Source organism: Pleurodeles waltl, chromosome 3_1 (genome assembly GCF_031143425.1).
Source record: "Pleurodeles waltl isolate 20211129_DDA chromosome 3_1, aPleWal1.hap1.20221129, whole genome shotgun sequence".
Taxonomy (NCBI): Eukaryota; Metazoa; Chordata; class Amphibia; order Caudata; family Salamandridae; genus Pleurodeles; species Pleurodeles waltl.
This window is the reverse complement of record NC_090440.1, coordinates 1,679,370,969-1,679,395,240: the sequence shown is the minus strand read 5'-3', so window position 1 is coordinate 1,679,395,240 and position 24,272 is coordinate 1,679,370,969. Positions and strand designations below refer to the sequence as shown.

The 24,272-nt window shown below is 39.8% G+C and overlaps 1 protein-coding gene across 4 annotated transcripts in view; it reads left to right on the top strand.

Annotated features, from left to right (window-relative positions):
- The window catches only part of CCDC141 (coiled-coil domain containing 141), a 646,235-nt gene that overhangs the window by 143,746 nt on the left and 478,217 nt on the right, over positions 1-24,272 (top strand). For all 4 annotated transcript variants that reach the window (XM_069225437.1, XM_069225436.1, XM_069225434.1 and 1 more), the window contains exon 4: positions 19,074-19,265. In XM_069225437.1, coding sequence (XP_069081538.1) covers positions 19,074-19,265 — 192 coding nt within the window. The remainder of the gene's footprint in view (positions 1-19,073; positions 19,266-24,272) is intronic.

Genomic DNA, 24,272 nt, shown 5'->3' with positions numbered 1-24,272 from the left:
ACAAAAGTAGAGATGCGCCTGATAGAATGTACGAAGAGAATGAGCTCACCTGTGCCTGTGTTTGTATTGGAGAAGCCGCTGAACGCATAAGGCTGTTGTGAGTGTACATTGGCCCTTCAGATGTAAGCGTCTCACTTTGTATGTGACATGGCAACAGCCCCACCAAGTGGATGAAATGTTCCTAACATGAACAACAACCCTTCCGTAATCACATTTTGACTTTCGTAAAACCAGAACAGGTCTCATGCATCAAGCAATAGTCAATCTGTGTTCATTGAAGTACTCCCCTGCTGCACTACACCAACAACAACCACTAGCAATAAACTAGATAATTAGTTACAAGGTGTCAGAGGCAAGAATGTAAAAAAAAAAAATGCGTGCTGACAGGACGAGATAAATGATGGTAAGAATCACTCTCTAAATGTGTGCAGCCAGGGAAGGGTAACAAAATGTAAACAATAATATAGTAAAAGCTGTGCAGCCTTAAGCAAATACAATAAACTCTATTTGCCTGATTACGATCTTGGCGGATGGGATACTCCTTCACAAACATGACGGTTATCCCCCCTGCCGTTTTACATGTTCCATAGGATATAATGGAACTTGTAATATGGCGGATGGGATATCCGTCACATTTGTGACGGAGTATTCTGTCCACCAAGATCGTAATCAGGCCCCCTGTGTGCAACAAGGAAATTAAACTAGTTCTACTCATCAAAGTGAGAAGCGGCGGATGAGAATGAGTGCTAAGGCCACTGGAGACTGATACGATAAATACATGGAACAACAGGAAATAGAATGCCTACAACCAATCAAAAGGAAGAAAAGTAAAGTGACAAGCACACAAAAAAATAAGAAAGGAAGGTAGGATGTGCACTCCTTAGATATATTAAATACAATAGATTTCACTGCACAGCACAAGCGCTGTGCAGGAGAAACATAAAAATGGCTTGTACTTGACAGCCTATGTTGCCAAGTCAAATGGAAAACAAACTATGCCTGAAAGAATGAAGTCCTTATTAAATGGGGTTCTGGGTTGGAAAGAGGATGTCTAACGTTGGGTGCTATTCTTTAAACCAAAAACAGATAGGCGACGCAGTGCCAATTTGTTATGTGATGGCACCAACACATATGTAGACGGTGGCAAGTACCATTGTCACCTTCAAGCTTAGGCCTCTTGCTCATTATGGCAGTGGTGGCGGTTGTCAAGGATTTGTGAACAGTTGGTACAACATGACTGTGTAGCAGAAGTCTGGCAATTAGTGATGGCCAAAGTAAAACTTTGAAGCGGTAGAATGCCCTGTCTTTGAGTTAGATTTACATTTGGAATCATGAGAGTGGCGAAGTGGGACAAACGTTTCTTACTTCACCTAACTTTGCCAATATAAAGATTTCCTGCTCCACATATCTGCACTGTTTCCCAGCCACAGGATGCCCCACCTATTAGGAGCCAGGAACATCCTACAGCTAGGAAATACCCTTTCGTTCATTCTGTGTGTGGCGGTGGACAGGGCAGTGTAGGGTGGGAACTAGAGTGGTGGGGCCGGGGAGCGATCTTCATCTCTGGGATGGGGGGGCAGATGGGCAGCAGACAAGTGGCCTTATCAGAGGTGTATGACCGAACTGGGTGAAGGGAAGTGATATGGCAGGAAGGTTGCCTGAGGTCACCTACTGCGGCATGCGGCTCTCGTGGCAGCAAGAATAATTCCTCAGTGCTCCGAAGGGTCACTGAAATCAAATTTTTAAAATTAAAGATCCCAGGCTCCGCTTCACAATGTGCGAAACTCACAAAGCGTTTAAAAAATGCGTAATTGCAGGTCACTCAACTTCATAAATTGGCACAGCCTACTGTTGTGGCTTGAGACACAGGTGGTGGTGACACCTTCTTTACTTAAATGATTCCCAGCGTTTGGCTGTGCCAAAATCCTTCCAGAAATATTTATTGACATTATATTGAACTTTCTGTTGCAGTCAAATAGCCTATAACAGTTTAAAATAAATTCAGTGAATTAATACAAAAAATTGCCTCATGTAACCCTAAACATTTTGTCAAGTCCTATGTTTCAATATATATACATTTCCTTTGTTACAGTGTGTCATGGTGAATTGTTATTTTTCCTGACCATAGAGGGTGATGGGTCTGACCCTGGTTACACTACTTTGCCCTGCCACATTAAAAAGCTGACATCAATTGTTTTCCAGCAAAATTGATGAAGTAGAAAAGATAGCCCCACTTCCAAAATATAGTGAGAGCCCCCTCAGATTTCCACTTACTGTGAAGAAATTGACCAGCGGGTACGATCAGGACTCATAAAGGTGGGGGGACGTGGCTGGAGGTCACGCAAGGTGGCCGCTGCTCTTTAGAGCTCCGTGAGGCTTCAGCACTTCCTGGAAAGAAGGAGATGTTTTCACATCAAAATGAATAATTTCTTCAGCATTTTTGAGCACCAGAGCTCTGCCGCTGGATAAATATGCCTTTATCTTACAGAGACATCAAGTTTTGAAGTCATTTCAGAGACTTCATGTGAGGGCCTGAGGTAATTATTTATCTGCGTAATTTGCATTTCACTCAGTAAGCCTTTGCACAAACCTAAACTTTCACAGAGATGTTTCTATTTGACTTTTAACTGCTTGCCTGGATGTGATTCTACAAATCTAGTTTCCTCTGCAATGGAATATTTATTACCTTCTGACAGCCAGCTGAACTTTTGATCTCTCTCTTCAAACACATTTAGCTGAGGTTTTCAACTTTTAGTATTCACTGGCAGCTCTTGTCAAGGAGCTCTTTCAAATTGCTCTTCATAACATGGTAAATGCTTTCCTTTGACTGAGGGGATTTTTTCCTTTTCAGAAGGTTCCCTTAAAACTAGTCACTAATTGTTTGACTATGTGCAGTAAAGTGCTTTGCTCTTGTGGTATTCTGTCATGCCTGGTATGAGAGAATAATTTAGGATTTTCTATTTATATTTTTTTAAATTATATTTTGCTCTGTTGTTGGAAACTTCTGGCAGCAGCTTCTCATCGTAATATAATTTCATCAACACCTCACATCGCTGGCTTCCTATCACCACATTGCTGCTGGCTTTTATGGGGAGACCACATAATTCTCAGAGTTGCCAGTTATCATCTTTCTCCATGTCTAATAATCCTCTTCAAGTGGTGCGCACACATATAACTAAATCTTCTCTACCATCAGCTTTAACAATGGATAGTGCTGCTGTCTTTTTAAAGGATAGCGCCTCTTCATCTCATGCTGCTGGCGCAATTGCAAAAAAAACATCTAACACCTCCTCCGTCAAGCGCCCAAAAAAAGACCTTGATTCTCCCTCAAAATCACCTACACATCTTACTCTAGATGATGTCATGGAGGAATTGCGTGCACTAAAGCCCTTTATGATGGACACTAATGCCTCTTTGCAACGTATTGAGGAGCAATGGTCCCAACACGAACAACGAATTTGTACTCTGGAACAGAGAGTCAGTAACCTTGAAGATTGTAACACTGTCAATCCTCAGATCTCTAAAGACATAGCTCAACTTAAAAGGCTTACTGAAAACTTAGAAAACAGAAATAGGAGAAATAATCTTCGCCTTTTTGGGATTCCAGAAGGTTCGGGAGGCTCTAACATGATTGCATTCCTTCAAACAGCGATACCTTCAATTCTTCGCTTGCCTCCTACCTCTCCCCTCTCTATCCAACGGGCACATCGTTTAGGTCCACAGACTTCAACTGGCCCTCGTGCACATCCTAGAGGAATTATTATTCTCTTTCTCCAATTTACTGACTTGATGCAAATACTCTCGGAAGCCAAAAAGATGGGCTCTTTGCTATGGTCAGGTCACACAAGACTTCTCTCCTGCTACAGCTACACGTCGCAAACAGTTTTTGGACTTACGTCCACAACTCAAATCCTGGAATATTCAATATGGTCTTCTTCACCCATGCCTTTTCAAAATTACATTCAAGGACAAATCTTACTCGTTTGAGAAACCTTCAGCACTACAAACGTTTATTAACCAACACAAAACCGAAGCAATAGAACTAGGAGCATCTGCAATTACTTGAAGATATAATTTAATTTGTCTTTAATGTCCTTTCTTTTTTTTTTTTTCCCTCTGGACAGTTTAATAGTAATGGTTATGTTTAATATGTATATCCATGGTTTTCCTTCTCTGCATCTTCTTATTTTCTTATATATATATTTTTTAGATAGTGTTCTTTGTGCAATCCTCATGTTCCTTTCCCAACTGTATCCCTTTCTCACCATCCAAACTGTTCTCCTACACGTTCCACTGGTAAGCTTTGATCTTTATTGTTTTTCATGTCACAGTCCTTTACTGTAGTTATTACGTTATTTGGTCTCCTGAATGGTACATTTTTCGTTTGTATGGGTTTTTTTTCTTCCATGAAACTCGCCTTCATGTGTTTTAATATCTAATATCACTTTTCTTGTACTGAAGCCACTCTTGCCTGTCTTTTCAGGTTCTCCGCTGTCCCTCTACCTTTCGGGGTATTCACTTTCTATCTTGTTTTCTTTAGCTTTCGTGGACTTTAGTCCCTGTATTGCCACATCCATGTATATAGAACTTCTGGAGGTCATCTTCCTCCTTTTCTTTTTCTTTACTATCTTGTTTCTTTCCCATTTCTTTGCTTTTGCAAAAGTGATATGCCTCATTGTTTCCTTGTTACAGCAGTTGTTTATTAATACTTCTTGTTATGCAACTTAGAACTGTTACTTGGAATGTTAAGGGGTTTAAACGTCAGCGTGTCTTATCTCACCTAGCTCGTTTGAAATGCCACATTGCTTTGTTGCAAGAGACTCACCTCAACGACTCTGAGGCAATTAAGCTTAAAAAACAATGGGCGGGGGACATTTTCTACTCCCCTTCCATCACAAACAAAAATGGGGTAATTATACTCTGTCATAAATCTCTCAAACCTACCATAATTTCACAGCATCAAGATACAGAAGGTCGCTGGGTACTTGTTACATTTACAATTGACAATATTTCTCTTACTATCCTAAATATATTCGTCCCCACACACCCAGATCCAAATTTTTGGAAGAATCTTTCACATATTGTCTCTGAACATTCCTCAAACAATTTACTAATAGGTGGTGACTGCAACCAAATTCTCGATCCATTTTTGGACAGACGTTCCACGTCACGTTTCATTCCACATGCCTCCCACAAAGCTTTTAAAAACTTTATTTTACAGCGTTCTCTTTCTGATTCTTGGAGAGTATGCAATCCCGACCTCTTGGAATACTCTTTTTATTCTCCTACCCACCATTCGCATTCTAGGCTTGATTATATCTTTCTGAGTAAAGGTTTATTGCAACATATGGTCAACTCTGAAATCTGTGCTATTTTGATCTCAGATCACGCACCTGTGATTACTGACCTTGATCTTTTTCTTAATGGTTCTAAAACATCTTCATGGAGGTTTAATAACTCTCTACTTTCAGATGCTACTTTTATCGCTTCCTACAGTAAGTTTATAGAAGAATACTTTCAAATCAACGATAATGATCAACTATCATTTCATTTTGTGTGGGATGCATTCAAAGCAGCGTCTAGGGGTTTCATCATAAGTTACGCTCACTCCAAAAAAAGTCTGCTCAACAAAAATCGACTTCCATCCTTGAAAATATAAAGTCCCTAGAACATGAATACTATACTCACAAAACTAGTAAATCACATCTTGAAGCACTAGTCTCAGCTAAAATGGAATTTAACCAATATACCACTGAACAAGCATGCGGCACCCTCCTGAAAATAAATGCTAGATATTATGGTGGTAACAATAAAGCTGGTTATCTTCTAGCTCGATATTTGAAACAAAGAAAAGAAAAAACAACTATTAAATCTATCACAAATAACAATGGTGTAAAACACTTTAGAGATAAAGATATAGCATCGTGTTTCGCTTCTTACTATAAGGACCTGTACACTCCAGAACACATACCAACAGTTGAATCTCTCAACCAATATTTCTCTAATCTCAAACCAAGAGACCCATTGGAGATTGACCTCTCATCTTTAGACCAACCCCTACAGCTTACCGAACTATATAAAGCTTTACAATCTCTCCCCAAGGGTAAGGCTCCAGGCCCAGATGGCTTCACAGTAGAATTCTTTATTCAGTTTGCTAAGTCTCTTTTCCCCAAACTCTTTCAATTACTTAATCACTTTATAATGTCAGGTTCTGCATCTGGCTCATTTACGGAGGCCATGGTTTGTCTTATTCCCAAAAAAGATCGGGATGCGACTGAATGTAAAAATTATAGACCCATATCTTTAATTAATATTGATTGTAAACTCTATGCCAAAGTTTTAGCTCTCCATTTACTCCCATATATACCTGACCTTATTGATTCTCATCAATCTGGTTTTATCCCTAATAGAAATATAGCAGATAATTCCTGTACTTTTTTAAATATTATTAACAAGGCATCTAAACTTAAGATTCCTCTGGCAGCTTTATCATTGGATGCGGGAAAGGCCTTTGATATGGTCTACTGGGGTTTCTTGTCGAAAGCATTGGAATGGCATGGACTAGGTACTAAATTCCGACATTTTATATCCATTCTTTATTCCTCACCATGTTCCTCGGTTATAACAAACGGTACCCGATTTCCTTTTTTCCCTCTTAAAAGGGGTACTCGTCAGGGATGCCCATTATCTCCTTTACTATTTATTTTGGCTCTCGAACCTTTTCTATACCAATTAAAAATGTCTGAACAATTTATGGGGCTTCAAATTAATAATGCACACATCAAATTTATGGCATATGCTGATCATATTCTTTTGTTCATGTCTCACCCTGACACTTCTCTTCCTCCATTCCTGCGTGAGCTCAACTTATATTCTGATGTATCTGGCTATAAACTTAATAGAGACAAAACAGTGGTCTTACCACTTAATGCTCATTGCACTGGCTCTGTATTCCTTGATGCAGGATTATCTTGGAATTCTTCTAAGATTAAATGCCTGGGGGTATGGTACTGCATTACTCTCAAGGATACATTAAGGACTAATTTAGAAATCTTATCTGCAAAGCTTGTAGATCTCACACAGAAATGGTCTCCGTTATAATCTCACGTTGTGGGGCCGCTTGGAAACAATTAAGATGATGCTTCTCCCTTTTATTAACTTCTTCCTTATGATGCTTCCTATTAAGATAATTTAGTTCAATTGATAAAATTCTATCCAAGTTCCTGTGGAACGGTAAACAATCCCGAATCTCTCTCTCGAAATTAAAACTTCCTAAAGTACAAGGTGGAGTTAATTACCCTGACTTTATAACTTATCACAAATCTTTTGGCATTAAGCAAATACATCCCTATTTATCTACACTCAATGATGCCCCTCAAAAGCTATGGTTCTCTTTGGAAGAAACATTTATTTCTCCCTTTTCCCATAAACACATTATATTTATGTCTAACCCCCCAAAATTCTGGTTGCCCAGCACTGTCTCCCATTCAGTCAATTTACTGAAACCTTTTTTTATTTTGCATCTTACCCCCATTAATCAATTCTTTAACAGTCCTATTTGGCACAATAGTTCGCTTAGGAAACAAGGTAAAACCTTGTGTTGGAAGGCTTGGATGACTAAAGGTATTCTTCTCATTTCCCAATTATATCATAAAGACTCTATCATCCCTTTTACTACTCTCTCAGCAATTTATAATCTCTCTATTCGCATGAAATCCCAATATATAATTCTTTCTACTCTAGTTCAAGAGGCCCTCAATAAACTTATACATCATAATCATTCTTCTCTTGCATCATCTCCACACCGATTGTAATTTATAATTATCCTAGGGCAGCTGGAATTTATAAACTTTTAAGAACGTCTGTTTCACCTAGACTCAAATCACCTATTGAGACATTGTGGGAATCAGACCTTGGTGTTGTTTGGCAAACTTCTTTATGGGATAGAATATGGTATAAGATACATTCCACTGCACGCACTGCAAGCCTCACACAGACCCTATATTTTTTTATAATAGACTTTTCTACACTTTACAAACTCAAACTTGCACAAAATGACAATTGTTGGCGCTGCCACACTCAGCAGGGTACTGACTTTCACATCTTTTTTTCCTGTCCATCCCTATCTACTTTTTGGTCCTCAATATGGTCTCGCATTTCAGCAATAGCTCAGATCTCCTTACCAATCTCATATGAATTACTGTTTTTGGGTGGCATACACGATATCTGGAGTTCATTCAGGCCTCTTGGAAAATTGGTGGACCTTTTGCTTTCTATTGCAATCTCCATTATTACTTTGAACTGCAAATCTTCGGAGAACATTACTCTCAGACAGTGGTGGAATTCTGTATGTTATCATCATAGACTTGACAGCTACAAGCTTGATTCAACAGGAACTTTCTTCAAACGTCATCAGCTATGTTTGCCATCAAGTAACTATCTCTCACGCACTGCGAAGGAAATTGATTTTTCTCCTCTTTTAAAAAAAAAATTCAATATATTTCCTGTTTTTCTTCTTATATACACTTATTTCATCTTACATTCGCTGTAACTAATGTCTATTACCTCTAACTCCACATGGCTATCACTTGATTCCCTTTTCTATCCCTATTGCTCTTCTCCCTCTCCCTCTCTCTTTCTTCTTTCTTTATTCAAACTTGGAGTCTTTGATACTATATTGCTGTATATGCCTAATTCATGTACATGTTTAATATGCATTTATAAGTACAATATTCCGTATGCATATATATTCACAACTGCATATTTCTGTCCTGGCAATGTTAAGTTAATGTTCTTGTATTTGACTCAATAAAAAACATCTTTAAAAAAAAAAGGACTCATAAAGGTTCCTTCACAAATATGGAAAATGCAATTGCCAATCGCTTACCTTCCTACTTACCCAGGATGGTATGAGACGCATGGACTGCAGGGGTCCAGTTTACTCCTTTGATGTAAGCATTACACTCCTTTCTTTTTTTGGTATCTGCACAAGCATTGATTGCTTATTAGGAAGCAAGCATTTCTCCTGGGTTTTCATGAAAGGAAATGTATCTCTTTTGGATAGATTGTAATCGTTCTTTCCTTTTCTGTTTTAGCAACTTCTAATCTTTGAGTTCATGATACTGATTTTTGTAAAATGGAAAACAGAAGAAATAAAAAAAATGATAATTTGTTTTCTAACTCCTAAGTTTCTAAGATGATGCTGACAAGAATGGCTCTTAATTGCTTGATGAAGGCCAATTTTTTAAAATCTCTTTTAGAAAGGAACTCCAAATCCCAGCCCTTTCTGTAATTAGGTGATTCCTCGTAAAGTACCCTTAATCTATAACAGTTATCACCACCAATATTTGAATCTTCTATTGCCTGAAAGTCCCCTATTGGTTCTGTAGGGAAAGGGAAGATCTTACTCATCCAATTGTTATACCCATGCTCATCATCTCAGCAGCAAGGTTGACTTATCCTGTCAAATTTCAGTGACTGTAAACATAGGGAAGCTTTCATGCTTTCATGTTTTTGTTTCCTGTTAGAATATATTTTTAGCAATAGTAAAATTGCCAAAGCACATCCATTACACCAATTTACACCTGTGGTTGGGGCAAACAAGGTTTTGCACTGCTCATTTCCTTGCACTACAGGGGAAATGTTCCATTTATAAAAATATTAGAACACCCTGAAATTGCGCCCACCTCATTTGTACGCAAAACATGGCAACATGTCACTCGACATAGAACTAAGGAAGATAAGGAAACTTTCCTTTGTCAATATATAGGCCCTAAATGCAAGTTGTGTTTTAAATTTCAGTCAATGCTGAAACTAGTGCGTGCTTAGGGATTTGAATTCCGATTTGTGTGTTGATAAAAATACCCCACAATTTTCCCTTGGCAGGCTTCAACAGGGGAAAACGTGATGAAACCTAATTGAGAAAAATGCTCAGGAAAAAACGAAAACAATAATTGGTGCAGTAAACATCAACTGATTTAAATGGGAAAAAGTACAGCTACTCACCACATTGAGCAGGGGGCTAGGGGCGGGAATAAGTATGTGACTTGGTGCTGGGGTTGGGGCATGATGGTATAGATTAATTTCTACCTTTTGTAAAGTATTCCTTTTTGCATTTGCAACAAAAAGTTACATTTAATAGCCTGATTCAAATTTCTCTCATGTGCAGATTGACTTGTGGCACACGAAGTATACACAAAGGACACTTTTAATTAATTGATAACTAGTTTGCTGTTGTGACCTTCTGAAATATTTACGCAGTCCATTGGATTTCAAGAGACTCTCGGACCATCATTTCTATGGAAACAGATCTTCAGGACACATTTACTAGATTCAGAGCTCTGGATAATGGGAAGCACTGTGTGATGTTATATCAGCCCTAGTCTACGCCACATATTTCATGTCCCAGTGCTGTATTGTCTTGGCTGGAATCTTGTCCACCAACCTATGATCGAGACTCATCCCTGTTTGACCTTGACCCAGCGCTTTGTGATCTTGGGCTCATACTTAGACAATTAAGTATACCACTAAGCCCATTTGGTTCCTGCACAGTTCATTGCATTTAACTGTAGAAGTCAAAGTGGAAGGACATTTCTAATTTAATTTCAAGACTGAAGGCTACCATTATGCATATATATTTTAATTGGTACTCCTGCAACATCTTAAAAGAATCTACAAAAAAATAATTCCAAATTAGAATCAGAACACAGTAGAGTAGTAGAATAGTCCCCAGAGCATTGCTCCTCTCTTAAATGCTGCTCCTGACGAGATATGTACCATTAGCATTTTTTAATAGATTCATGTTCATTTGAAGCGCTAACATGTCTGTGATTTGAAACAGTGCTTCAGTTTAATTGGGTTGTTCTAATATATAGAAGCATAAGTTGTGAGCGAGGTTGTAAGCATCAGGTTTTTAGATTATTAATGAAAATTGTGTTTATGTATAACAGGTATTTTAAAACAACAGTTTGTTTTGCATTTGAAATTCATTGTTACCGATTAAAAAGTCTTACGAGGCATGATATTGATTGTGTGCACTGTTTGTATCCAATCAGAAAAAACGTTAGGCAGAGGCTCTAACGCATGTTGCTGCCTAGCACTGTGCGCGCGTGTTTTCTCCAGCACAACATCGAACACGCTCAATAAAGTTGCTGTTAAGGCCAGTGCAAGTGCCCCGCATGCCCTTGCCTTACTACTAAACAAGTCGAAAACATCAAACAACTTAGTGGAATGACAGGTGAGCCATTTGAACACTCGCACACTGGCTGGTTAGTTATTTTTACAAGGATTGGCACGCCGTGACCTCGCAAGATTACGCCAGCCATCTTGGATCCGGTTATTCCGCATGATGGTCCAAGTGAATATGTTAGCGTGAATACTGTTAGAATTAATTGTAATATACATTTGCAATCTTCTGAAGTGAAGAGGGGAGATTGATCATTAGTGAAGTACTGAACAGCATAAGGTGCATTTTATTTGTAGAAAATTAGTTCTTTAATTAGATAGATGGTTTAGAATAAGAGCGTTTTTTTAAGGTTCTAAGGTTTTACATTTATTCTGTTAAGAGTTTATTATGGAGGCTGAGCAGGGAGGTAGTGTGGAAATTTCAGGAATAAGAGTAAATAAGAAAATAATTAAAAGACATATTCAAAAGGAAATGAGGGCACAAGTGAAAGAGGCATTAGATGGCATTTTACAAGCGAAATGAAGAAAGGAAATGGGATAATATGAAGAGTTTTTGTCAGTATCAGAGGATGAGGATATGAGACAGAAAAGAGGGAAGAGATTGAGGAAGATGAAGCATATGGAAGAGAAAAAAATAAATAAGAAAGGAAAGGAAGGATTAAACTCCAAAAATAAGAAAGGTGCCTCCAGTGGTATGCATAGGAAAAGTGACCTTCGCAGCACGTAAAGAGTAAGTGTCTTTAGTGACACACAAGATGATGAGTTTAATGAACTGGATATGGTACCTTTGACAGTAGATGTTAAACATTTGGACGAATATGTCTTGAACATTGTTGAAGATGATAAATTTGAGACAGAATATGATGAATTTGAGAATAAAACTTCTAAAGAGGTATTGAGGATTCCGTTAGGAGAAGAGATGTTCTCTCCTTTTAAGATTAAACACACTCAAAGTGGTGAGTGGTGGCCGATGGAACACATTGGAAACTTTATCAAACAATGGCTGAGAAAACCCTTGCAGAAGGAAGTAAGAAGGGTATTAAAGGCTGAATGTTCTAGGCCTGAGATTGATGATAAGGTGTGTGTAACACCCAATTTAGATCCTGAGTTGATCAGTTTTTGGTTCAGGTTGGCCAGAGACCCACGAAAAGGATTGGAGCATACTTTCAAGCAATATCAGGATAAGGTTTCAGATGTCCTAGGACCTTTAGCTAGAATACATGACATGGCAGAAGAGGCGTATATTAATGAGACAAAGATAGATTTGGCACTATTACGATGATGGAGCCAGAGTGCAATCATCCTATTGGGCAATGCAAATGTTGGTTTGTTGACAGAAAGACTTAAGACTGTACTTATGAAAATCAGCCAAAGTAGTATGATATTACAGACAGAGAGCTCAGCGAAGACACAAAGGCCCTCATTCTGACCCTGGCGGTTCTCTACCGCCAGGGCCAACGGGGGCGGGAGCCCCGCCGACAGGCCGGCGGTGCTCCCTTGGTCATTCTGACCACGGCGCTTTGGCCGCGGTCAGAACGGGAAAACCGGCGGTCTCCCGCCGGTTTTCCACTGACCTTAGAATCCTCCAAGGCGGCGCAGCTCGCTGCGCCGCCGAGGGGATTCTGACCCCCCCTACCGCCATCCTGTTCATGGCGGGAAAGCCGCCATGAACAGGATGGCGGTAGGGGGGGTCGCGGGGCCCCTGGGGGCCCCTGCCGTGCCCATGCCAATGGCATGGGCACGGCAGGGGCCCCCGTAAGAGGGCCCCGCAAAGTATTTCAGTGTCTGCCTTGCAGACACTGAAATACGCGACGGGTGCCACTGCACCCGTCGCACCTTCCCCCTCCGCCGGCTCGATTACGAGCCGGCATCCTCGTGGGAAGGGAGTTTTTCCCTGGGCTGGCGGGCGGTCTTTTGGAGACCGCCCGCCAGCCCAGGGAAAAACTCATAATACCCTCTGCGGTCTTCTGACCGCGGAGCGGTATAATGGAGGGCGGGATCCTGGCGGGCGGCCTCCGCCGCCCGCCAGGGTCATAATGAGGCCCAAAGTTTTTGTTATTTGGGGAAGGCTTAGTTAAAAGTCTAGGAAAATGTGTGGCAACTTTCACTGTACTGGGCACAGGCGAATATGAGAAAGGTTTTTAGGAGAGGTGTTTTTGGAAGGGCCAGTAAAGGGGGACTTTTCACTGACCGGGGAATGCTAAGGTCCCACTCTAATTTACAGTCAGGTGGTTATGGAAGAGGGTATCAGCCCTCAGCAGGATTCTTCCTGGTTGGAGGTAGAGGTGGTTGTTCAGGACAAGGACAAGGCTTGCAACGAGGACACAATTTTCAAGTAACCTAAGGTGAATATTGTGATTGCAACTGGTTTCCCCAAAGGAAGGGTGGGAGATCGTTTGAAGCATTTTATAAAAGAGTGGGAGAAACTAACGAAAGACCCTTGGGTCTTGAAAACAATGCAAGGTTACGAGATATAGAGTTTATTGATGGGCCAGGGCAGGTGAGAGAACAAGAAGAGTTATGTATTGCAGAGGAGAAAAGATTGGTGGAAGATTCGGAAATAGATGTAATGTTACAATTGGGAGCAATAAAACAAATAGAGGAGTATACGAGAGGATTCGTAAACACAATCTTTGTAGTTCAGAAAAAAGGCAAGCAATGGAGACCAGTTATCAATCTAAGGGAGTTGAACAGGGTTTTACCATACAAACACTTCAAGATGGTGGGAATCCATTGTTTAAGAGGCATGTTATTACAGAACAGTTAGTTAGAAAAGTTGGATTTGAAGGACACTTATTTCACTATTCGAATAGAGGACAGCAGTCAGAAGGTTTTGCAGTTTCATTGGAGAAAGAGGTTATATCAGTTCCTGTGTCTGCTTTTGGTTTGTCCTCTGCCCCTTGGTGCTTCACAAAAGTGATGAGAGTAATAATGGCATATCTGGAGGAAAGAGGGACGTGTCTATAGTTTACCTGGACAATATTTTGATTATGTCTCAGGAAGGAAGAGTTGAGGAAAGAGTTAATTATGGTAAATGATTTATTAGAAAAACTGGATTTTATAATAAACACAGTGAAATCAAATTTGGTCCTAGCTCAGAGGATGGAATTTGTCCGTTTCGAGGTAGTCATTGTGAAAGTTATGCTTCAACATAGATACTATGTGTAGAGTTTTGAAAAGCATGAGAGTAAGACTGCGAGCTAGAGCAAGGTATGTTTTGTGGGATGTTAACTTGTTAATAGTGTTGTGCGAGTCCTGGCAATAAAATAGGTATCTGGATTTGAAAAGACTTTCAGTTAAATTAGCCTCTTTGCTATGTTTGATATCCTGCAGAAGTGTTTCAGATGTGAAGGCATCAGGGGTAAGTAATAAAATTAATGGACCAGATGGAGTATACTTTGAAATATGGAAAAGAACAAAGATGATGTCTACTTCAGTATTTTACCCAAAGTTCACAGAATGTGAAAAATTGTGTATAAGTGAATGTCTGAATGAACACAAAAATAGAATGTTGGAATTCAGGAAGGATAGTGAGATTCAATTATTGATTTAATATGTGAAACCATATGAAGCGGTGCTACTATTGCAAGATGGATCAAATATGCTATGGAGCAAGCAAATATTGATATTCAACAGTTTAAAGTGCACTCTGTGAGAGGTGCAATGGCTTCTAAAGCTTATCTCTCTGGTGGGAGACTAGAAGAGATCTTGAAATCGGCAGATTGGTCGTATGCAGAAAGATTTGCACAGCATTACTCCAGGATTGCATGGCATAGGGCAAATGCAGTGTTGAAGGGCTTTCAACATGTATAATGGTAGTCTCAGGTCTTAAAATGAAATGGCAATTCTCCAAGTGTAATGAACAGATAAAGATTTCATTGAAGACATGGAGGTTAACACTATTCCAGCCACCTCTACCCTTAAATGAATTAAAAAGGACAAAGAATAAGATCTTTTGCAATATAAATGTATGGAGATGTCTTAGGTGATTTTAACTACTGTTTAATGTTTTGAGGTGATAAGAGTTTGTGTTGGAGGATAGACTACACAAATACTATGGTTTATTGTTTTAGAGGCGCAATAAAAATGGATGAAGAGGCAAATTGACGGAAGGAGTTCAAGTGGTGATGCCCAGACGTTTCATGCTTAGAAAGTCTGCTGCACTTAAAGAGGAGGAGTGTTCTCTGAAATGACTATTTATGGTCTACTGTGATCTGATTCTACTTTGTTATTCTTTTGTTTGTAGATACTTTAAAGATGCTGCAGGAGTGGCAATTAAAAGATATATGCATTATGATAGCCTCCATGTCTTTAATTAAATCTTGATTCTCTGTTCATTACATTTGGAGAATCACCATTCTCATGATTCTTCATGATCTTCAGTGTAAAGTGTACAGATGAGAATCTAGGCATATTGAACAAAAATGTTTGTTCTTTGTCTAGGGCTGTGTGATATAGAGTCAGTGCTCTGCAACTTTTGCCTCACACTCTGGCATCTTAGTTCAGTGCTATTAACTTGACTCAAGTTGTGTCACCTTGAGCCTTCCTGATCTTAGCCCAGTTCTAAGGGCCAAACTGTGTCATTGGACTCAAGCTGCATCACATTTATGAGATCAAAAAAGGTATAAACTGATCTAAATTGCTTGCATTCCTACTGATGTAGCAGAAATGTTATTGCTACTTTGACGTTATCTATTTGTGACAATCTTTGCATTTTGTTATTTAAAACAAGTTAACTGTAAAGTGGTACACTGAAAGCCTTCACTGTAGAATCAGGAATTTAAGTGATGTATTATAGCCTTAAAACTTTATGTATAATCAATTAATTTGAGTTCATGTGGTGCCTTATCATGTTAATTAATAGTTTTCACTAAATTGATAATGAACTTCTAGAAATAAATTTTTAAATGTTACATGTTATTGCCGAAAATGCAGTTCTAGATTACACCTATTGAAATGCATTAACAGAGTTATTTCGTTTTTTAACATGAACACTGACAAAGCTTATTAATGATGAACTTTATAATTCTGAAAGTTATATGTGCTCTAATTAATATAGATGAATGTGCCATTTGAATTCACTTTAGTTAGCCTAAGTGAGGCCTGCAAGGCACTGTTTCATAAAACGTGTCGGAAAATATTTAGTCATTCTTACTAACGCATAATTTCTTTCAGATTTAGTTCCCATAGAATGCCAGCTTGGAAACAGATGTCCTATTGTTTTACCCATAGTGAGCCTGAGAAAGTAACCTTAAATCCGGTACATTGAGGAACTGTGGAAATGAACAGCATTCAAATGTTTCAAATCGTACAGATGTGCTAAGATGAATGCCTTTACCATGTTGGTAATGGGAATCTTTCATGATGTTTCAAGTGACTGTCGTACGATGGACTGTGATTGGAAAGTTACACCTTTTGATTCTTGTGGTGTGATGGAGTAATGTTTCATTGTGCATTTTGGACTTTTACATACCGCTCCCCAGTTGGATTGGCAGTTCTCTTCTTCATTCTTTTCTTGATCCCCTTGGACTTTGAAAAGTACAGATCTCTTTGTCACTCCCTTTCATTTTCCAATACTTTGCTGAGACTTCAAAGATTACCCCTGACCCAAAAAGTAGACTCGTGACGAGCTTCTGAAATGCTGACGCCTTCTCTTTTTACCTACTTTTTGCCAACTTTGGTTAGCCACATTTCACCCCAGATATTATTTTCCAAATTCTTTTTGTCCTCTATTTTCTTTTTACCCTCATGTGTTGTAGCTCAGCACATGCTAACTTGTGACTTGCTAATCTGTAGGAATTTCCCATGCCTTAGCTAGCTAACTTAGATGAGTCTCAAATTGCCTTCATGCTTAAAAGAACAGGACACCGCTTGTTTTCAGATCATTAGACAATTCTGTTGATGTTTTGCATTGCTATTGTTGAGTGCTTAGTCCTTTTGAACTTCTTCTTATGCCTGGGACAACACACGTTGATTCTGTATCTTTATAGTATTGTTTTGAGAAACATTTACATAAACTTGACTATTAGTCTGTAATAAAATGCTTAACCTTATTCCCGACTGGAGTTTTCCTTGTGCGGCGACAAGGATCTTACTGTCATTTTCAATTGTCATTTGAGTTTTGATGCTAAGCCTTCCTGCCCTTTTATGCTGGGTGAGAAGACCCGTTGAGCTCATTAAATAAAAACATAATAGGAAAATGCTTTACCTAAAAGGACCTTTCCTGGCAGCCAGGGTGGACTGTTACAATTGGAGCAGGATCATGTCTGATGTGTGCATGTCTGGTCTCTTTATGGAGTGGTAAAGTGTGGAAAACACTGTGGACTGGAATGTGACTCTGGGTATTTACCTACAGCATTCCACTCATCACTTTTTGTTTTTTGTAAGTGAAACATGTCAAGAGCAATGGGACTGCCCAGACATGAGAACCATGCTGATTGTACCAGAGGACTCAAGTTGCACTTTGTTGATGAGGCCCAAGAAGACAGAAACTGGTCTTGGGTTGATCGTGGGCCCTCCTAATGGGGTCCTGGCCTAGTAGTTTGGGCTAGACCGTTATAGTTGGAGCGGAACCAAGTCCGACTTGCATGTGAGGGTTTTTGTTGGAACTTGCATACTGTTTGATATAAGGGTTGCACATTTGTTATAGCTATATGATGAACTCTGTACACTTCAGTATATGTATTTGGGTTATAAATGATGAAGTGTCATTAGGGGTTGGGTGGAAAATGGGAATAGTTACTACATAGTGGGAGACTGAAGTGGAAAATCAAGGAGGAGCACAGGAGGGTCATGCAATATAAAACTGACTTACATAAGGGAAGGTCAGTTGTCATTCCTCAAATTTACACCCACATTACTTCATTAACACTAAAGCACAAACAGGCTTAAATATACTCCAGCCAAGTTTTGGAGTGAGCTATACATCTGACATGGTAAAACAGAGGTGCTGCAAGAGAATTGAATAGAAAACAATGGAGGCAGGAAACACTACAAACACAAAGCACGGCACCTAAAAGCAAATGCAAAATGGTCATATTGCTTTAGACATTGCATAATCCAATGCTAATAATCTATACAAATATTTCAAAAAATAAAAATAAAAAAATAAAATAAAATATAATTAAAAAAAACACAATTAATATAAAAACTTTAGGCATGACGGCAGACATGTATATTAATCACATTAAAACATTCAAATATAACAGATGCATACTTAAAAAATTATACACATGTACATTGTTAATGATTTATAAAAAAAGAATACCTCTTTTCACACCTAACACAAATTTACACACGTTCACTGACACACCATTGTGCATTGCATGTCCCAAACGCATGCACAAACAATGGCACACAACTGCAGTTGGTGCCTGGCTCCACATTGTCTCACAGAACAAGGGGAATATGGCAGAGCCCAAACTGTTGGTCACATTTATGTACTTTCAAATTTAATGTTGTCAGGTGTGTGCCATTTTCCTCTGATGAAAGTTGGTTCCTTATTCTTTTTGATTTGCAATTTTGCATTATGTAGGTGGAGATCTCTGCCTATTCAATGTAGAACTGTTTTTCGGGTGCATGCCTAACATATGAAGTTACTAGCCACAACTTTAAAGGTGTGCTTTGTCCTCATGCTGCTACTAGTAGGTGTACTTTTCAACCTGGAGTTACTGAATTGCACTAAGTGGAGTTGGAAACATTCAAAAGCAGAGATCTCCACATATATATTTCCCTTTTGGAACTGGGCCCTGTGTATCTGAAACTTTCATATGGTCAGCCTCACTAATCCTGTAATACATTTCTAAATGAATCCCTAATCTTCTCTGATGTTTTTGTTGTATAATTATATGGCTTAGATTATAAAAATTGCTGTTCACATCTCTTTGCAGTCTCTGGAAGATAATGTATGGGATCTCTTGTGTGAAGCGGACAAGGTAGCAGACGATAATGTTGAACAAAGCCAGGTGTATGAAGCAATGGCAGAAACTCTGGGGGAAGCCTGGACCGCTCTTGTCCACATGCTCGAAAAGCGAAAGGAGCTTCTTAGTTTTGCTTCAGAATTTTTTGACAATGCATTGGAGGTAGGTTATGTATTTATTTACTATACATATTTTATGCTATATGCTGATATAAAAAAGCTGAGTCAAAGTATTAAATTGCATTATATTGCAGTTTTACAATGGCAATATTGGCAAAAAAGCACTTATGTACGCACTTAAATTAATGACTTAGGGGCTGATTTATATGTTGCAACGGTGATGGAGTTCCCTTCCCGCCAACACTGTGGTCCACCTGCCTGATTTATATGCAGGCAGACCATAGGTTTGGCTATGCTGGTTACTACTCTGTCACCACCGTAGCCAAATTTCTCAGACGGACAGATCAAGTAAGGGCCATCAAGTAATTGGTTAAATGTTGGTCTGCCCAATTAGGATGGGTCAACATACATCCATTTTGTACTGTCCATCACCGGCAGGCAAGCCCTGGTGGTACGGGACAGACAAAAACCCAAACAGTGCTTCCCTTGCCATAGGAGATGACTCCAATGGCGAGGGAGGCATTATATATATATTTTTTTAAAAAGAAAGTCACATTTTGGGATTTTCTTTTTGAAAATAAAAATAAACCAGTTTGGTGCAAGGCTCTATCATGTTGATGGAGCCCTGCACCAAACTGTGGAAGGTATTGACAGGAAATGCCATGACGGCCGTCCCTGCCAAAGCTTTAGTGATGACCCCCAGCTTGTCAGTCATTTCTAAATTTGGACAGGCAGCATCTCCACCGGTCCAATGGAGTAATTTACTCTTTCACCCTGGTGGGGAAATGGGCCATCCGCTGAGATATAAATCAGACCCTTAATCTGATCAGAGAGAGAACCTAAAGAATTTGGCATGTAAGCAATGGCCTACATCAAGGATGTGTGTTAGCCACAATTCTGTTTAGTTTATCTGTGGCAGATCTTCCCACAATTTCAAATAATTTCGATTCATTTTCCCCAAAAATGGGAGTGACCTACATTTCTTGTTTAATGTATACTGACGACCTTGTTATTCAAGATTATACTCCGAGAGGCCTTCAGAAAAATCTTGATGCACAAACAGTATATTGTGCATGAACCCACTTAAGGATTAACTTAGAGAAGACAAAAAAGTCTAGTCTTTGGTAAAAGAGTGTTTATCTTTAGCTATTTTATAGATAAATTGTAAGTTGATAAATTCAAAACAGACAGATATTTAAGGTTACATTTTAATGCTATGTTATAGTGGAAAGACATTATTGCAGACATGGTCTCTGGTGATTTTTAATGTAATGAATTGGGCATTGTCTTACACTCCACATTTGAAAACATTTTTGCACAAAATCCCTCCCATAGCACCTTATGGTTCTGAAATATTCTGTGTAGAGAAAGGGGATATTTTAGATCAGGTGGAGAGTGTGTGTATAAAAACAATGTTTAAACTTCCAAAAGGGTCTATGATCCAGAGCATCCATTGTGAACTCAAATTGATTTCATGGTCACATATGGCTGGAAATGTTTGTAAAAAGTTTATCCAGACTTAATCGCGTAGACAGCCTGGACAGAATATTGCAGATCTGTTAGATTGAAGCATGATATAGTGAGCTACAATGGGCTTTTAGGAAACATGAACAAAATGCCAAAGAGTTTATAATGTCTGCAGGGGCTTTAGATAGCCTGAATCCATTCCCACCTACAAAACAACTCCAAAAAGGGGCATGGACCTTGTTTAATCAACAGGATATGTTGTACTGAGCCCAAAACTCTTTGATCAATATGACATATTCATCTCAGGGAAATTTTGATATTTTTCACTGTCTGTTTTATTTGTCAGACCCTTTTCTTTATCAAGGAAGTTTAAAATATAGAATAGAATGTGATTCCTTATTGGCAGTCCCCAGTTTGGCTGTAAAAACCAGGGAAAGCAAAGGCTATTGTGTATGCATGTTAAAAAGAAAACGTACCATTGTTCATGTATTAATTGATTGTCCTCTACTTTTAAATATACGTTGAACATTTTTAAAACATTTATTTTTTGATAAACATATTTTATTCTTTTTAAACCACAAGTGACAAAGACACATAATTGACATCTATAGCAAAGCACCATAGAAGAGGCCATGACTGCACAGATCAGCGAGTACCATGAACAACATCATAGTCATAATATACTTTAGCCACAATTCTCTCTCTGATACGCCTTGAACCATCTTGACCCAACCACTTCCCCCAGACCCGACCATGCTTATGAGGGCATCCTCTGGTCTCATAGACCACGCGCTCTTGCTGCGCGCAACCCTCATCAGGAAGGGGGTTAGGGGACATCCAATTTGCAGCAATGTCACTTTTAGCCACTAGGAGAGCCGTACCCAGGAACGATTGCTCAGCCCTCGTGCCCCCAGAGCCCTCAAGTAATTTAAGCAATATCACCAAGGGGGAGTGAAAAACTTCCAATCTAAGAACATCCAATAAGTCTCACCCACTCTGTACCAGTAGTTCGTGATCATAGAGCAGGACCATACCAAAAGATAAAAATCAGTTAAAAATCAACCGGCTCGAACCTACATCGTCGACAGGAGGGATTTGGGCGGAGGCATGCACAATACATTCGGATCGATGAGAGGTAGGCAGAATAGAGGTAATAGGTTTGCACCTGCCACAGTCGAGAGGAAATAGTAATTTCACAGAGGCATGAGGGCGTCTCGCCAATCCTCATTGTCCATGGGTGTTGGAAAGTGGATTATTGGTAAGGGCAGGTAAGTACCTACACTTAGCAGTAGGCCACTAACCTCTATTTAGGTTCCAGTTAAGTCTCAATAAATTAAACCCAGCTCAATCACGACAAGACTTAACTTAGGAGACAAGTGTGTAAAGCATTTAAAAATCACAATACATTAAATAAGTAAAACACAATAAAAATCCAACACCAATCCATAAAAATGGATTACATTTTTATCTTTAAAATGACACCAAGGTGAATAAAATCGGATAAGGGGAACCGGAGATATGCATTTTTAAAGAATTAATGTTTTCTAGCACATAGAAGCAACTAGCGCTCAAAGGATTAAAAACGGTCACACTGGAAAGGGACAAAGACTACAGTTCAGGCCACCCACGAGGTAACACTGTCACACTTACTTTCAGACGTGTTTTTTGATTCAGGAAAGTGGTCCACAGCACCAGCCAAGGGTTCAGAGGCTCTGGTTTGCCTCTTGAGGTCTGGGACCACAACTCCCACAATGCACCTTTTCAACCTATGGAGTTGCGCCAAACATCTCAAACGTCTGGATCTTCTTCCAGAGGTCCTTTTTGGGTCCTTGAAGTGTCCACAACATGATCCAAGGTGTCAGAAGCTCTGAGTTGCTCCTTCGGAGTTGGGACTACAATTCCCAGAATGTACCTGGTCAGAATCCTCAAATGGCCACTGGAAGCTGGTCAGCTGGGCTCTGCTTGCAGGGGCTCTGGGCAGCTCCTTTGTACCTGTAACAAACAGGGAGTCCCTTCTTGAAGCAGTAGAAGAGAGGCAAAGTCCTTTCAGTGGTGAAGCCCAAGCAGTCCTTCAGAGGGCAGTGTCCAGGTGCAGGTCAGGGGTCCAGGTGTGGGTGCAGCTCTGCCATATTTATCTTTGCTCCTGGGTGAAAAACAGGGTAGTCCTGGTTCTCCAATCAGATGCAGGGTCCTTTCCCCTGTGATGACCACTTCCTGGGAAGTGTGGCAAAAAATCAATCCCAGGGAGCACTATTCTTCAAAAATCCATCATGGGTGAAACTGATTTTTGGAGGTTACATCTGGTTGGTCCCACCCAGTGGTGTGGCTAAAAATCCTAAACACATCCCTCACCTACCCTTTCCTAATCTGACCAAGAGGGCACCTAATTGTCTGGGGTTTCAGGATGTGAGGGAGGTGCTGGGTTGCTCCAAATGTCCTGCCCTGCCTTTGAAGACCAGTTTGGTAGCCCTCCCCTTCCTGCTTCCCCATCTACTGAGGTAGTTCTCCCCCCTCCAACCCCCCCGGCACATCCTTTGTGTTCAGAGCAGGGCACTTCACACCTCATCAAGGCAGCCTGGTCAGGCTGCCAGAGGCTGAACAATCAGAGAAGGGCACTACAGAGCTGAAGTTGGCTACTTTTCAGGTAGAGTTTAAAACTCTTTACCTGAACTTGTTATATTAAATCCAACAATTGTAAGTTGCGGGATGTATTATAACACTTAATTTGATACCTAATTCGATCTATCTGACACTTAAGGGGACTTTGTTAATTAAACAAAGTCTCCCTATTTTAGCCTATGGAGGCCATTCACTACAGTGAGGGAAAAACGAATTTGGCTGTTTTACCTCACCAGGGCTTATAATACTATTTTGAGAAGGTCCCTGTTTATAGTTACATGGCACCCAGCTCTAGGGGCACATAGGGCACACCTTAGCGGTGACTTGTATGTAAAAATAAGGTAGTTTAAGACTTCGAAAGTACTTTTAATTCCAAAGTCGAATTTTCAAATAACTTTAGTGTAAAAGCAGCCAGCAAGGCAGGCCTGCCTTTAGAATGACACTGGGCACCTCAGCAGTGCACCTATAGGGCACCACCTATGCTGGGGTCCCTAAACCTACATGCCCTACCATATACTAAGAACTTATAGGTAGGTTGACATAGCCAATTATAATTAGCCTAATTTGCATACTCATTTTACACAGAGCACAGGCCCTGGGACTGGTTAGCAGTACCCAGGGCACCATCAGAGTCAGGAAAATACCAGAAAAAAAGTGAAAAATGGGGGCAAAAAGTTAGGGGGCCTCTGCAATCAGCCCTGTTTTCTCACAATGGGTCCTATCCAACGCTCCCACTGGGATCATAGTTGTTGCAGAGTGGCAGGTGAGTACATTTCAGGGTACAATAGATCTGGACATTGAATAAAATGTTGGACTATATGCCGACTGAGACCAGAAAAACCATTGTGCATGCACAATTACATCAAGAATTGGTTACTCCAATGTCTTATATTTAAGTTTGTCCAACTACCGATTAGATTTAATGCGGATAGTACAAAATACTGCGGCAAAGCTGACCTTACAG